The sequence below is a fragment of the Amblyomma americanum genome, chromosome 5 (genome assembly GCF_052857255.1).
Source record: "Amblyomma americanum isolate KBUSLIRL-KWMA chromosome 5, ASM5285725v1, whole genome shotgun sequence".
NCBI classification, from domain to species: Eukaryota; Metazoa; Arthropoda; class Arachnida; order Ixodida; family Ixodidae; genus Amblyomma; species Amblyomma americanum.
The window spans coordinates 143,878,988-143,893,556 of record NC_135501.1 but is presented as its reverse complement, the minus strand read 5'-3'; the positions used below and the strand labels follow the sequence as shown (position 1 = coordinate 143,893,556).

At 51.0% G+C, this 14,569-nt stretch overlaps 1 protein-coding gene across 1 annotated transcript; it reads right to left on the bottom strand.

Annotated features, from left to right (window-relative positions):
* Positions 1-1,668: 1,668 nt before the first annotated feature.
* On the bottom strand, positions 1,669-11,581 carry LOC144134246 (uncharacterized). Its single transcript, XM_077667205.1, has 3 exons — positions 11,423-11,581; positions 6,001-7,699; positions 1,669-1,697 (listed from the first exon to the last, which is right to left on the bottom strand). The coding sequence occupies exons 1-3, from the start codon at positions 11,579-11,581 to the stop codon at positions 1,669-1,671; spliced, it is 1,887 nt and encodes a 628-aa protein (XP_077523331.1).
* Positions 11,582-14,569: the final 2,988 nt, after the last annotated feature.

The window sequence follows — 14,569 nt, the reverse complement described above, 5'->3', positions numbered from 1 at the left end:
TCTATAAATCAATCCTTAACGCTGTCGCGTTAAAATCGCTTCACTTACGGCACGGTTCAGGCGTCCACCGATATGCGCATTTTTCGCTCACGGCCAAAGACGCCGACGCCGACGACGCCGGCTTTTCTGCGACACGAGCTCCTTAACGCTGTTACGTTAAATTGCTCTGTGTGGAAGGCTTCATGGCCGTCACGTTTGCAAATATCGATTACATAGCTTTTTCTAATGTTGTTGCCAATGGCCTATAATATGAAATCTCGGCTCACGTCTGCCCTCACTACGCCTGTGGTTTGAGCGTCCGCTCCATTCCATACAACATGCACATCGCACGTGCACTGCCCTGTTTTTGCTCCTGCTCTCATAATCAGCTTGCTTTGAATTTCACTGCGTTCAACATAGATGTCTGATTTTTAACGTAAACGTATTGAGCGTGGCAATGTACACGGTGTACAATACTAAAGGGAAGAAACTTTGCTAAAGCAATTGCTTGGTTAATTAGACTTATAATGGTCATTACCCAAAGCCGGTGGCAATGGGCTCTCCCGTGGAGATAGACTATCCGATGTTCGCTCTGTGTCTTGCCCTCTGCCTGGAGCTGCTTTTTTCAGCCGCTCTCGATAACAGCAGTAGCGATGCCTTCTCATCATTGCTTAATAAGATAAACTGCTGGAAACCACTGAAAATCTTTTTTCTCCGTTGGCATACATAGCATTGATAAACCTGCATCTAGGGTAGAATACATTGCAATCCTTTCTTGGCACTCGTAAGCATAAGTTCCGGCAATGGTTTTCTTCATGATGCTCAACACCGCACCGCTAAGTGGAATACCATGGTCCTCTGTATGCCCTACATATATTGACGTTCCACATCACGCATTTAAGTCAAGCGCACATTACAGCAGTGGATTGGGAGCATTGGTAGTAGAACATAGACATGGTAGAACATAAGCCAAACTCTCCACTCTTACATTTTTGGTAACAAAAATTTGATATGTACTCCAACGCCTTGATGTTTTTATCAAATATTTTTCATGATTTTGCTCATACCATTTCGAGGATATTGACGTGATATCCTTCCAATGCCTACTTCTGCATGTGGGCTGCGCTTATGCACCAGTACGTGAGGCATCTGGTTGCTCTTTTTTTTTCTACGTCGTTCTTGCCATCCAAATATTAGATGATTCTTGCAAGTAAACTTCATGCCTCTGCTGCCGAACCTAATTGCTGCTTCAAAATGTACCGACATTCGTATTACCTAGGATTCATGGAGGAATTTCATGCTTCTGTGCATTTTTCAGAAAAGTATCCGATTTTCTAGTTAGCTTAATAACTTTCAGGTTATACTCGACACGGGGAAATGATAACTGTTGTCTTTCAGCCTCAATTGAATGGTTGTACCTACTTTGGTCTTTGGGGCTAAAATGTGTTGACACGTGCGCCTAAAATGCCGATTTCACGCTGTGCCGAAAAGTTTTTCTATACACCACACACCGGAACTGTCTCTGATGAAGTGCAGCCTGTGAAACTAATTGTTGTCTCTTGTCACACTGTCATCTACTGGAAACTATCGAATAGTGTTTTACTGGTTGAAATGATGCAATTTTGTTTTTTGACCTGCTACAGCAAGTAGCAAAAAAAACTTCGTGTTAAATTCCTAAGTGTGCGATATTTAGTCGCCACTCAACATGATTACGATCCCTGCAACATAGGGGAGAGTGCTGCACAAAGCTACAAAAATTTGTAAATCCTCAACGTCAATTTTTATTGGGAAATGTTAGAAAACAATTAGTGCCGAATTACTGCCAACCGTCCTGGCATCACGCTCGCCGAACAAGAAATGTCCTCGGAATAGGGATGTGTGAAATCCTAAAGATATTAAAAATTTCAAAATGTCAATTTTTGCCCCACGACATCGGGAAAATAAGATGGTCCAGGAAGATGACTGGTTTGGTTTATAGTTAATGAGGCTTAACGTGCCAAATCGACTCAGGCTGTGAGGGAAGCCGTAGTGAAGAACCCACCTGGGGTTCTTTCACGTCCACTAACATCGCACAATACATGGGCCTCTAAAATTTCACCTCCATTGAAATTCGACGGCCATGGCAGGGGTCCAACCCACGTGTTTCGGGTCAGCAGCCAAGCGGCATAACCGCTGAGCCACCGCGGCGGCGTGGAAAAAAATGACACTGCCTTATAAGATCATCATACAATTTGACCTTGCAAAGAATGGACACCCAGATAATCTTTGCGAAGTGTACGAATGACACTCTACTATGACCGAACCCGGGATAGCCTTCTCCGATCGTCCATTACCGTCTACGCAGTTCTACTGGTGTGCTCTGAGTGTATGCCGGTTACATGAAGTCTGACTTTCCTTCCTTTATCACTACTTTTCTATTTCAGTGCTACGGCTGCCCCTCTTTCGCTCGTTGTGGTTGAATGAACATGCGATTCGGATTTATTCGTAGCCCGTGAACCCATGGATTTAATATGATAGTAGGTCAGACCGAACAGAGCTTGCCCGTGGTGATAACGCTTTATACAAATAGCCGCTCATGCATGCTACTGAGGCACACCAAGGATGAGGGCGGCGACGTAGAAAGACAGAACAAGTGTTCACTTGTTCTATCTTTCTACGTCTTCGTCCTCGTCCTTGTGGTGCCTCAATAACCTGGGACGGTACGAACTGGGCTGATTTTCCACCCTTTAGCTGTTCATGCCTGCCGGACAAAGTGCAACATACTCTCATCTTTACTGTCATGTGGTGGGTGCTTCAGGGAACACCAAAAGCTTGATTATACTGGGGCTGCTTGCGTCTTTCCATAGCTTTCTTTATGCCTTCTGCATATTAGTCGGCATTCACTGCTCTCATATTTACGTTGTGACTTTCTGAGCAGGAAAATGCGAGTAGAACTGTTGGGCAAAAAAAAAATTAACTGTGGTTTAGCTTTGGTTAAATCGAAAGAGAAGCGGTAGCATTGCGATGGCTTAGACTGGCAAGGCCTTGCTATGCTATGCTTCGGTCGTTACTTTGGACTTTGCCTGCCTAAACCACCGAGAAGCTGCTACTTCTCCCTCGGTTGAACCAAAGCTAAACACCGTAATTTTTTTTATTGAAATGTCAATCTCCTTTAACTAATTAGACACTTGTAATGTGAAGCAATGTATTTTATTGTTGTGCAGTATTGGTTACGGCTATGAGTAAACTATGGAGGTCGGTAAAGTTAGTCTTGGTGCAAATCTTGGAAAGTCTTAGCCTCGAGTCCTCACTCTGGCAGAGATGATACCACCCTCCTTTTAACACGAAAGGAACACCTCCGGCGCCGCACACGTGCTCTAATCCCTCCGTGTGCGGTAACCGTCCCCCGTGGTCTTACCCGTGCAGAGGAGGTTGCGCTTCGGAGGATACGGGTCGGGGTTGCCTCACTCCAGTTGTGACACGCAAGTGGCCGCCTTTCAAATATTTGTATCCCCGCCACGGGTGTCCGGTCTGCAAGAACAGAGACTGTGAGGCGGATATCTACCACCTGTTGTGGGACTTCCCGGCGCGGAAGCCGACGAGATTTCGGCACCTGGCGGCAGTGGGACTCTCACCGGACAATCCGGATTCATATATTGCCTGCACACAGGGTCCATATCAGCGTTGACTTCTTGATTTCATCAAATGAGCTCACCTTTTTTCATTTATTTAAGCATCTTACTCATATCTCATTTCATAACCTTTATGCTCTGAGGCAATAAACATCGCTTCCATAAAAAAAGTCTTAGCGAGGCTTGGATTGGTTCTCTTTGTAACACTACGTCAATGCATGAACACCACATTTGGACTTCGTTCCTAGGCGCGCCGGCGCTTCTCCCGTTATGTACTCGGTTGAGGAGTGTGCTACGTCACGCCCTATCACGTAAACACCGCGTTTCGGTCAAGAGGCAAGAGTCGATCACGTGACCTAATTTTGTTGACCTTGACTTTACCTTGACGACCATGATGACCTTTGCTTGAGCTTGACGAGAACTTGAACTTTGACATTGACCTCGACCTTGGATCTTTGCAATGGTTTTACCGTTGGTCGGGCCTATGACAATTCACTGGTTCTCCAAACACTTAAACTGAATGCTTGACCTTGGCTGAGCGTTGAAGGTCAAAGGAGGTAAACTGTGATCTTAGCCGGTTTACCTGTAATAGTGAAGCTACCGCTTCAAAAACGTGCTATTTTCTTTAGTACCACTTGAACATCACAACGTCGCGTTTTATCCTGCATGTAGCCTCCTGCTAAAATAATTCCATCTTAAATAGCTGAGGCGCTGAACGTGTAAAATAGGAAAATGAGCAATTATAAAATCTAAACACTTTCGTTAATCTTAGACAGCAGTGTAATTGACCTGCACAATTTTTAAATATCAGGCGTGAACAAGTTTGCGCCTTTTCAACCACTTTCTGATTCACCAATGCTCTCATTGCAGTTTTTTGTCCGTCCTTAGATCAGGTTTGTGCGGTCACCCTTGAACTCAATTTCGGACGCATGGCGGGTCATAAGACACATATATAGTGGTAATACGATGAGTCATTTAAATGCAATTAGGCACTAAGTAACAAGTTATTCGATTTCGCTTTATGTCGCGTGTCGCAAAAGTCTTCTCTAATATTCCTTAAATCGACTACACAGCCACTGGAAAAAAGCGCATATTGTACCGTATTGCTGAACCTGTTCTTTGCCCCAGAAGACATTTTAGCGAAATGTTTCTCCAGCTTAAGGAAATTTATCAGTAGAATGTCTTTCCACCAGACTTTTTCACACTCTTGATGCGATATCTTTTCTTTGAGGGCCCTTTATTTCTGTGGAGTGCGTGTGCGTTTTCTTTTATATTAGTGCAGCGCAGCAGTAGCTGAAAAATTCTTTATAGAGCCCTTGCATACTGACACTTCCTGGAAATAAAGGGGTGTAAAAAATAGCATTTTGGAACAAACAGCAGAGGCCTGTAAGAGGGGACATCGGTGGGCATCCGTTTTTTTTTTCGGTCCTCAGTGTCCCCCCACCAAAGGTCCATTCGGCCTGTGGTCGAGGAGTGCTCATATGAACGCCAGCAGTAAATACTACACTACTCTGGGTGATAGCATCGACCCAAGACTTCCAAGATTCCTTGATGAGCGTCGTGGATTTGTAGAAATTAGCTAAATAGCGCAGTTTCAATAGCCGCGTGTGGCAGAAAGGATAAACAAACCAAAATTAAAGGAGAAGAGGTAAAAAAGAACTGCAGAAAATGTGTACTACATTCGAGCCGTTGCGAAAGCACGGATTTGTGCTTTATAGAAGACGATGAGAGGGCAGAGCCGCAGGAAGGATCGCTCGTGTTAGGCCAGCTGCGGACACGCAAAGATACTATTTTGCTTCAGTCAGAACCGCCTGATTATTCTACAAAGAAGTTGACGACGAGAGGGCATTGCCGCGGGGCGGAGCGCTCGTGCTAGGGGAAGAGGAACCGGGCGGCTTAGCACGGGGTTGGTGCCCATCAAATTGGTGCTGACGCACTAATAACAGCATGCTTCACAATGTTATAAGGTAGTAGTAGTAAGTGGATGAAAGGGGAAGAGGAAAGGAAAATGCACGGGCCTGTGACTGGTGTTAAAGCACCACCACCACTGCCGGCGTGCAGATAGAGAGAAGGATAGGTAGGGTTTCAGAGGAAGAAGGAAAAAGGGAAAAAAGGGGGGAGTATACAGATGCGGGAGACGCCGTCATAAGTCAGTCAGCTGCCTTGGGCTAGCAATAGCCGTCCAGACCCGTCTCCTCCAGGAAGGCGAGGAGAGACCGGAACGCCTTGGAAGCGTTGGGGCCGGTGGGGAAGAGGAGGGCACTGGCCGAGTTTGATGGAAGGCTCAGGTCCCTGTAGCAGGCAGCCAGCTTTGCCTGGTGGGTGGCCAAGGCAGGGCAATCGAGGAGGAGGTGGTCGATGGTCTCCTCCGAATGGCCACAGCGGGAGCAGTCCGCCGTGAGGGCCAAACCCTTGCGGTGGAGCTTAGCCCCGGTCCAGGAGCATCCGATGCGGAGCCGGAGCAGGAGGGACCTCTGCCGTCTTGTGATCCCCTTGTCTGGCAGGCGTTGTGGGGGTTTCCCTTGGGCAACCCTGGGGTCGGGGTGCTCCATTAGGAGCTGCCGCTCCACGATGCTTCTGGCCACATCCAGGGGCACCACAGCAGTAGAGCAGGGGGTACGGTGTCCATGCGCAGCCTTGGCCATGGCATCTGCCTCCTCATTCCCTGGGACTCCAACGTGGCTGGGGATCCAGGCCAGGGAGATAGAGCAGCCATGGGAACAGATTCTGTCCAGTCTGGCTGCCAGCTTGCGCACGATGGGCAGCCGGCTCCGTGGCTCTTGCAGAAGCTGAAGGGCCACCCTGGAGTCGCTCAGAATGGCCACTGTCTGCAGCGCGGGGTGGGACTCCAGGATGTCGGCAGCCAGGTGGAGGGCCGCCAGCTCTGCTGTGGTCGAGCTGGCCACGAACGGAAGCCTGGCCTGCCGGCTTTCTCCCAACGAAGGAGCGGTGCAAGCAGCTGCGGTAGACGGGCAAGCACCCATGAGGACCGACGCGTCCGTGTAGAGCTGTGTGCAGCCGGCCAGGTCCTCCTCCAGGGTCGCTGCTGCTTCCTGCCGGAGGCCAACTGCAGGGGTGAGGCGCTTCGGCCTGGTGCCCCGTGGTGGCATGAGCACCCGGAACTGATGGCCCAGGTCCGGTCGTGGAGGGGAAGGAAGGTGCTCCGGCTGCCCACCCACCAGCTGTTCGAACTCCTGGGCAACCTTCCCCATTCGAGAATGAGGGTGGCCGAGGAGGCGCTCCAGGAGGGGACGCCCGTCCGGGGCGAGGTGGAGACGCTCAGCATGGCGGAGCGCAGTCCGCTGGGCCTGCATCATCATGGGCCACATGCCAGCCTCTGCAAGTGTGGCCGAGATATGGGAGCCACGGGGAAGTCCCAGACAGAGACGGACTGCAGCCCTCTGAGATCGCTCGATGGCCAGCTGCTGATGTATGGTCATCTGGACCAGAGGGAGGGCGTACAGGAACTGGGCCCCTGCCATGGCCTGGAAGAACCGGAGCCCCATTTGTGGGGTGATACCGTTTCCCCCAGCCAGGAGACTCCGAATGGCGCCACGGACCCTGGTTGCCTGTCGGCAGAATGCCTTGACGGCTGGGCGCCAGGTGAGGTGACGGTCGATCAGGAGGCCCAGGTAGCGGCAGGAATGCCGCCATGGGAGCTCCCGTCCTGCGACGCTGAGGTAGGTCTTCCCTGAGCGTGCTCCTGGCCGGATGTTGAGCAGCATGGCCTCAGACTTGGTGGGGGAGAGCTGCAGACCAACCCGTTCCAGGTAGGAGCCGACCCTGGTGATGGCCCGCTGTACGTTCTTGATGACCTGAACCCTCTGGCGCCGTGGTCCGCGACACCAAAGGGCAATGTCGTCCGCGTAGATAGCAATGCGGACGGGTAGCTTCAGGCCATCTGGGAGGCAGGTGGGCAGCTGGGCCATCACCAAGTTGAACAGCATGGGGCTCAGCACGCTGCCCTGGGGAACCCCTCTGGTGAGGGCCTGGGGAGTGCTGGTAGCGCCTCCAGCTCGAACACAGCTTGTGCGGTCCCGCAGGAAGCCCTGGATGTAGCCCCGAAGGTTGCCGGTGACGCCAAGGCAGTCCACGGCCTCGAGGATCGCCTCATGGCGCGCAAAAAATGGTCGTATTTGGGTGTTTTTTTTAAAGAAATTATTTATTTAAGAGCCGCCGCGGTGGCTCAAGGGTTATGGCGCTCGGCTGCTGAACCGAAAGACGCGGGTTCGATCCCGGCCACCGGCGGTCGAATTTCAATGGAGGCGAAATTCCAGAGGCCCGTTTATTGTGCGATGTCAGTGCACGTTAAAGACCGCTGCAGGTGGTCGAAATTTCCGGAGCCCTTCACTAGAGCGTCTCTCATAGCCTGAGTTGCTTTGGGATGTTAAACCCACATAAACCATAAATCACATTTATTTAAGAAATGCTAAATGCACTGCGCATTGTAGTACGTCGATCTGTAGCATCTTGGTTATATTTCTGAACTAACAAAAACGCTAGAATTGTGTATGGAAAATTTATTCGGAAATTGATTAGTTAAATATGCTGCAGGGGAACACAAGAATAACATTCAAGCAAAACAACACAGGCCACTCTACTGAGGCAGATATTGATTTGAAAAATTAAAATATGTAAAACATTGCAGATGTCATTAGCTACCGTTCTTGCGATTTCAAGCTGCGTGCATATTATATACTTTTCATGACCTTTCAATTTTAGCAGTATGACTGCTGTGCCACTAGAGAAAACATTCGTGTGAAGGCATTAAGTGGCAGCAGATGTGGGATGTGCTGCACATAACTCTTGTTCTGAGTTTTGTTTTTAATATTAGAGCTTTCAGTTCCTACTCTTCTCTATTTATCTATTTTTTTTGGTTGGTACTGAATGTGTTCTATGGGTGAAAAGCGGACATGGCCCTCCTTGAAATTACCATAATCAAAAATCTGCTGGCGCATTTGGTAACATATCTCTGCAGTACATTGGAAAGACGTTGAAGCACTAAATAAGACCAATCTCATCATTTACAAATCAAGCGCACTAAATAAAATATAAAATCAACAGCAAAATGAAGGACGCAAAAACGCACGTGCGCGCACGAGGCCTGCGAGACCATGTCTTCTAATCGAAACTAAATTCTGACCATTCCACACGCTAGTCTGGTTCGCCGCTACTACTTGAAAAAAAAAATAAAGCATTAGAACTGACAAAAGTGAATTTCGTCTTTGAGGAACGAAAGGTGAAACGTGGACCATGAATGGCGATAAGCGGACTACGTCCGATGGAAGTTTATTTTTCACGTCGCCTCCTGATGGTAGAAATTGAAAAAAAAAATTGGCGGTGGTTTACCTCTGGATAAACTTGGAGTGACGCGATAGCTACAGCTGGCTGAGTGCAACTCGGTCACGTGATGAACCACGTGCCGAACCACGTGATACACGGCGCCGCGCCGCGCAGCTGCTCCGCACCACGTCACCAACCACGTGACAGCGTGGCGTCGCTGCCACATGGTGGCGGCGCCGCCACGCTGAAGGCTCGAAACACTATCGTAATGTAGCTATCGCTACAAAAACTGAAACAAAAAATGCTGCCATATAATCACGCTAGATTGCCGCAGCTTGTCCAGGAGCATCTTTTTTGAATTTTTGGCAGCAGATTCTAAACAGGGGTCAGATATTTTCATGTGTGTTATTGTTCTCACTTGATTTTGCACTTAACGTGATCCTCAACCAGCGGAGTGCCGATCGACGGTAAAGAGGAAGAAGTTCGGCAGTAATCTTTCCAAAAATAAATAATAATAATAATTGGTTTTGGGGGTAATTCATATTTATTGGGGGTAATTATATTTATTTATTGCTGGTAATTCATATTTATTTAATTCATTTGACTGTTCCAATTTTTATCTTGATTTAGTCTTCTCAGGCTTATTTTTTCCCGCGCAAATACCTCATTGGGATTATCTACTGAACCTTGGCCAATCGCCCTGCGTGGGTTTGTGTCATGCTTACTAAGAGAAGAAGAAGATCGCTCGTGAGCCCGGCCGCGACCGTTTGGCCTGTCTCTGGCGCCTGCTCCTGTGGTCCTGGTTCTCCTGTGTGCCTTCGATCCGCGTTGTCTGAACGATCCGTGACATTCTGGTGGAGGTGCCATCTCATGCAACGTCATCCCATACCTCCCACTTCGCAAAGTCGCATTCCCCGCCCGGGCCGCCGCCCCTCTGCTGAGGAGGACTAGATCCGTGCCAGCCGGCGACTTCAAAGACTCAGCCCCGAATTCGGCCTCTTGCTGCACATTACCACAAGGTCCGTGCGGGCACTGCACATTGCTCGATCCACCGTGAGCCAAGGCCAGCAGACCGATTCTTCGCCCTCACCTGCCGTGGTTTACCTACCCGTCGCTCCTCGATACGCTGTCCCGTTTCGTGGCGAAGTCTTTAAAGACATTGACGATTGGCTTCAACACTATGAACGCGTAGCCCGCCACAAGGACTGAACTGCGGAACATTGCGTACAGAACTTTTGTTTCTGTTTGAGGGAATTGCCCGTCACTGCTACGAGAAACATGAGCATACCCTTACATCGTACGATACCAGCAAGACACAGCTGCGAAACACTTTCGCAAACCAGCATCACCGCCAACGTGCAGAGGACCTCCTGCAAACCAGGTTACAGGACCCCAATGAAACCGTTAGTAGTTTCGCGGAAGACGTGTTGCGGCTTAGTGCCCGGGCCGACCCCCGAGCCAGCGAGAAAAAGAAGGTGCGCATTCTTATGCGAGGAGTAAAGTCTGCATTTTCAGCTGTTTCGTTCCGGATCCTCCAACAAACGTAGCCATTTTTATATCCGAAGCGAATAACATCGAGCGCGCCCTAGCCGCCAGAGCAGATCATTATCGTCGGCTTGCAGGAGTTCCCAATGCTTCAGGTCTTTTCATTGCCTACCCGGCGGCTTACCCCGTCGATACCATGCACATCCGCGACGTTGTTAGGGAGGAACTTCGTAAGTATCTGCCACCCATCGATTGCACATCTTCGCTGCCCTTCACAGAGGCTGTCCGAGAAAGTCCAACGTGCACTTTTCCCTCGCTGCTCCGTCACACCTCCTCCTGCACAGCCCACCGTGAAGTATGCCTCCGTCGTCCGTCGCTCATCGCCGCCACCGGTCGACCGCCCGTCCCCCACTTCACAGCCCCTACCACCTCTTGCGCCTGCGCCCCCCCCCCTTCTCGTTTACAACACCGTGGACCAAGCAAGGCCGACTCGTGGAGGACCGGCAATGACCATCCGCTACGTTTCCACTGTGCACGGGGAAGCCGGTCACATCTATCGCCGCTTCGCTTATCGCGAGCTCGGTCTTTGCGCATTCCGGTGAGATGCGCCCCGCCCCCAAGTACTGCGAGCAGTCTCGTGAAACTGAGGAATTTCTGGGCCATTCTCCGCCACCTGAGCGGCCTTCTCGTCGTGCATTTCGCTCGCCGCCGCCGCGCCGGCTCGATTCACCTCTTCGCGACCGCCGCGGAAGCCTTTCTCCTCGTCGGGAAAAGTAAGCCCGGCAACGCCTGGAGGTGGCATTGCCGACCACAAATCTGTAAAAGAGCCTCCACGTACGACGTCCCGCTTCCCTTCACCTGCCGATGACCTTTTCGTCGATGCTATAGCCGCCTCTGCTCGTCCGGTGTGCAATAATCTTCACGCCCTTATTGATGGCCACGCGTCGACCGCCCTCGTCGACACCGGCGCCGACTACTCCGTTTTGAGTGGGGAGCTGTCCCGCCGCCTTCGCAAGGTACTCACACAGTGGGATGGCTCACAAGACCGAACCGCCGGAGGCCACCTCGTCACCCCAGTCGGCCGCCGCGCTTCTCGGGTTGAGATTAACGGTCTCACGTGCCCTGTTACCTCCGTCGTCTTGCAGGGCTGCTCGAGAGATATTATTCTCTGTATAGATTTTCTGAGCGAGTTCGGCACTGTTATTGACCTCGCCGACTGCCATCTCACCCTTCTTCACCCTTGCTTTGATCCGCCGAGCTTCGAGCCGATGTTCTCAGAGGCGCGCATCTTAGCGGACGACGTGACATTCCCGCCTGACTCGAGCGTGTTTCTGCTGGTCTGGTCCGCATAAGCTGCCTCTGGCGAAGTTCTTCTCGAAGGTAGTGTGCAGCTGCTTCTTGACAGAGGTGTTGGTGTTGCTTGAGGTGTCATGCGGCTTCAATCTGGCTGCGCCCAAGTCCTCGTCACCAACTTGCGCAGCGCGCCGCAGCACCTCACCAAGGGCACAGTAATCGGCCTCATCGAGCGCCTCAGCGCCACTGTCGATGCTGAGACGCTGTCTGCAGCTCCTTCCTGTCCAGCCCCGTCCCAGCACTCGGTGCCGCCTTTAGTTGTCAGCATTGCACCGCACCTCTCCGCTCAGGAGAAAGACGAGGTCCACGCACTGCTGGGTGAGTTCCACGACTGCTTTTTGTGCGTCAGCAGGAGTTCGCCACACGCCAACAGCAAAGCACAGAATAATTACCGACGACGCGGTCCATCCTGTTCGTCAGACACCTTATCGGGTATCGTTAAAAGAACGTGAAACCATACAACATCAAGTGCGCGAAATGTTGGCCAATGACATTATACAACCATCTCAGAGCCCGTGGGCTGCTCCGGTGGTGCTGGTGAAGAAAAAAGACGGCGCCCTTCGCTTTTGTGTAGACTACCGGCCCCTCAACAGAGTCACGAAGAAGGACGTATTTCACTCCCGCGCATCGATGACGCGCTTGATCGCCTGCGACATGCCTGTTACTTTTTACCCGTCGGCCTTAAATGTGGGTATTCGCAGATAGAAGTGGTTGAGCGCGACAGAGAGAAGACTGCTTTCATTACCCCGGATCGACTTTGTGAGTTCGAAATGATGCCCTTCGGACTCTGTGCAGCTCCAGCTACCTTCCAGCGCGTTATGGACACCGTGCTCAGCGGCTTCAAATGGCACACATGCCTTGTCAACCTTGATGATGTGATAATTTTTTCAAGCACGTTTCATGAACATCTTGTTCGCCTAAAAGCGGTCCTGCAGGCTATCATAAACGCCGGCCTCACGCTCAAGCCTACGAAGTGCAAGTTTGCCTATGACGAACTGAAATTTCCTGATCACGTCGTCCGTCGAGAGGGCGTCCGTCCTGATCTCGATAAAACAGTGGCCGTCGATTCCTTCCCGAAGCCGTCGGACAAAAATGCCGTGCGGAGGTTTCTATGCCTCTGCGCTTACCACAGATGCTTTGTTCCCATCTTTTCGGATATCGCCGCGCTGCTTACCCGCATCACAAAGGAGTCCGTCCCATTCCAGTGGTCTAGTGAAGAGCAGCTTGCATTTGACCATCTAAAACGACGCCTACAGGCTTTTCCTGCACTAGGCCATTTTGATCAGGACGCGCCGAGACTGAGCTACCTACTGAGGCTAGTAACACGGGCCTCGGGGCCGTTCTGATCCAGCACCAGAACGGCGCCGAACGGGCCATTGCATACGCTATCGTGTTTTGCCGAAGGCGGAAACCAATTACTCGACCACCGAAAAAGAATTCCTCGCAGTAATTTTGGCGATCACAAGGTTCAGACCCTAGGTGTGTGGACGCCCATTCTAGGTGGTCACAGACCACCATTCTCTGTGTTGGCTGACCAATTTAAGGGACCGTGCAGGCCGACTTGCGCGGCGGGTTCTTCGACTGCAAGAATTCGAGGCTACGATCTTTTATAAGACTGGTCGCAGACGCACTGATGCTGACTGCCTTTCCCGCAATCTCGTCGAATCCGCACCTACTGATACGGACGACGACTATGACATCCTCCTGGGAGCTCTAAGTGCCGTAGATATGGAGGCGCGGCAGCGACTCGACCCCGAACTTCGCGAAGTGGTCTCACATATATAGGGTCAGGGAGGCGTAGTTTGATGTCCTTTTGTATGCATAGTACGTAACTTATGCCTTCGAGACAACGTTCTTTATAAGAAGAACTTTGCCCTGAGCCCGAGGTCAACGCTTTTGGTTCTTCCCACTGATCTACGCGACGAAATCATAAACGCGTCTGATGATGACCCCTCCTCGGGACAGTTGGGGTTCAGTTGAACGCTCGCGCGAATACGTTCGTAGTACTATTGGCCACAACTCGACAAGACCGTTCACCGTTACACCAGGACCTGACGCCAGTGTCATCGGCGCAAGACTCCACCCGTGAAGCCTGTGGGACTGCTTCGCCCCATCATTCCACCGCTCAGTCCGTTCCAGCAGATCGGTATGCACCTACTCGGACCTTTTCCAAAGTTGCAATTGGGGAACCGATGGATCGCTGTTGCAACGGACTACTTCACGCGGTATGCCGAATCGCGCGCTCTACCGTAAACAACGGCTTGGAATGTGGCAAAGTTTTTCGTCGAGTCCGTCATTCTTCGACACGGTGCCACAGAGGCCCTTATCACTGATCTTGGCGCCGCACTTATGTGTCAACTTATCTCACAGATACTGAGCTTAAGCCGCACTGCCCACCGCAAAACTACCGCATACCACCCGCAAACACTCGGGCTGACCGAGTGCTTAACAAGACCTTGGCTGGCATGCTGTCAATGTATGTCGACATCGAGCACCGAACCTGGGACGAAGTGTTACCGTACGTGACTTTTGCGTACAACACTGCGGTTCAAGGAACTACCGGATTTTCACCATTTCGCCTAGTGCATGGCCGGTAATTCATTACCATGTTCGACGCTATGATGCCCCACCAGTACTCACGCCGATGTTCAACTCGTCGCCCAACTTGCGGAAGAAGCCCGACATTTGGCATGCCTTCGCATGCAAGCCCGCCAACAAGTCGATGCTCGCCGATACAACCTATGCCACCGTGATGTTCAGTTCGGTCCTTATGAACAAGTGCGGGTGTGGACTCTAATTCGACGCCATGGCCTTAGCGAGAAGCTGCTGAAACGATACTTTGGCCCATACGAAGTGAT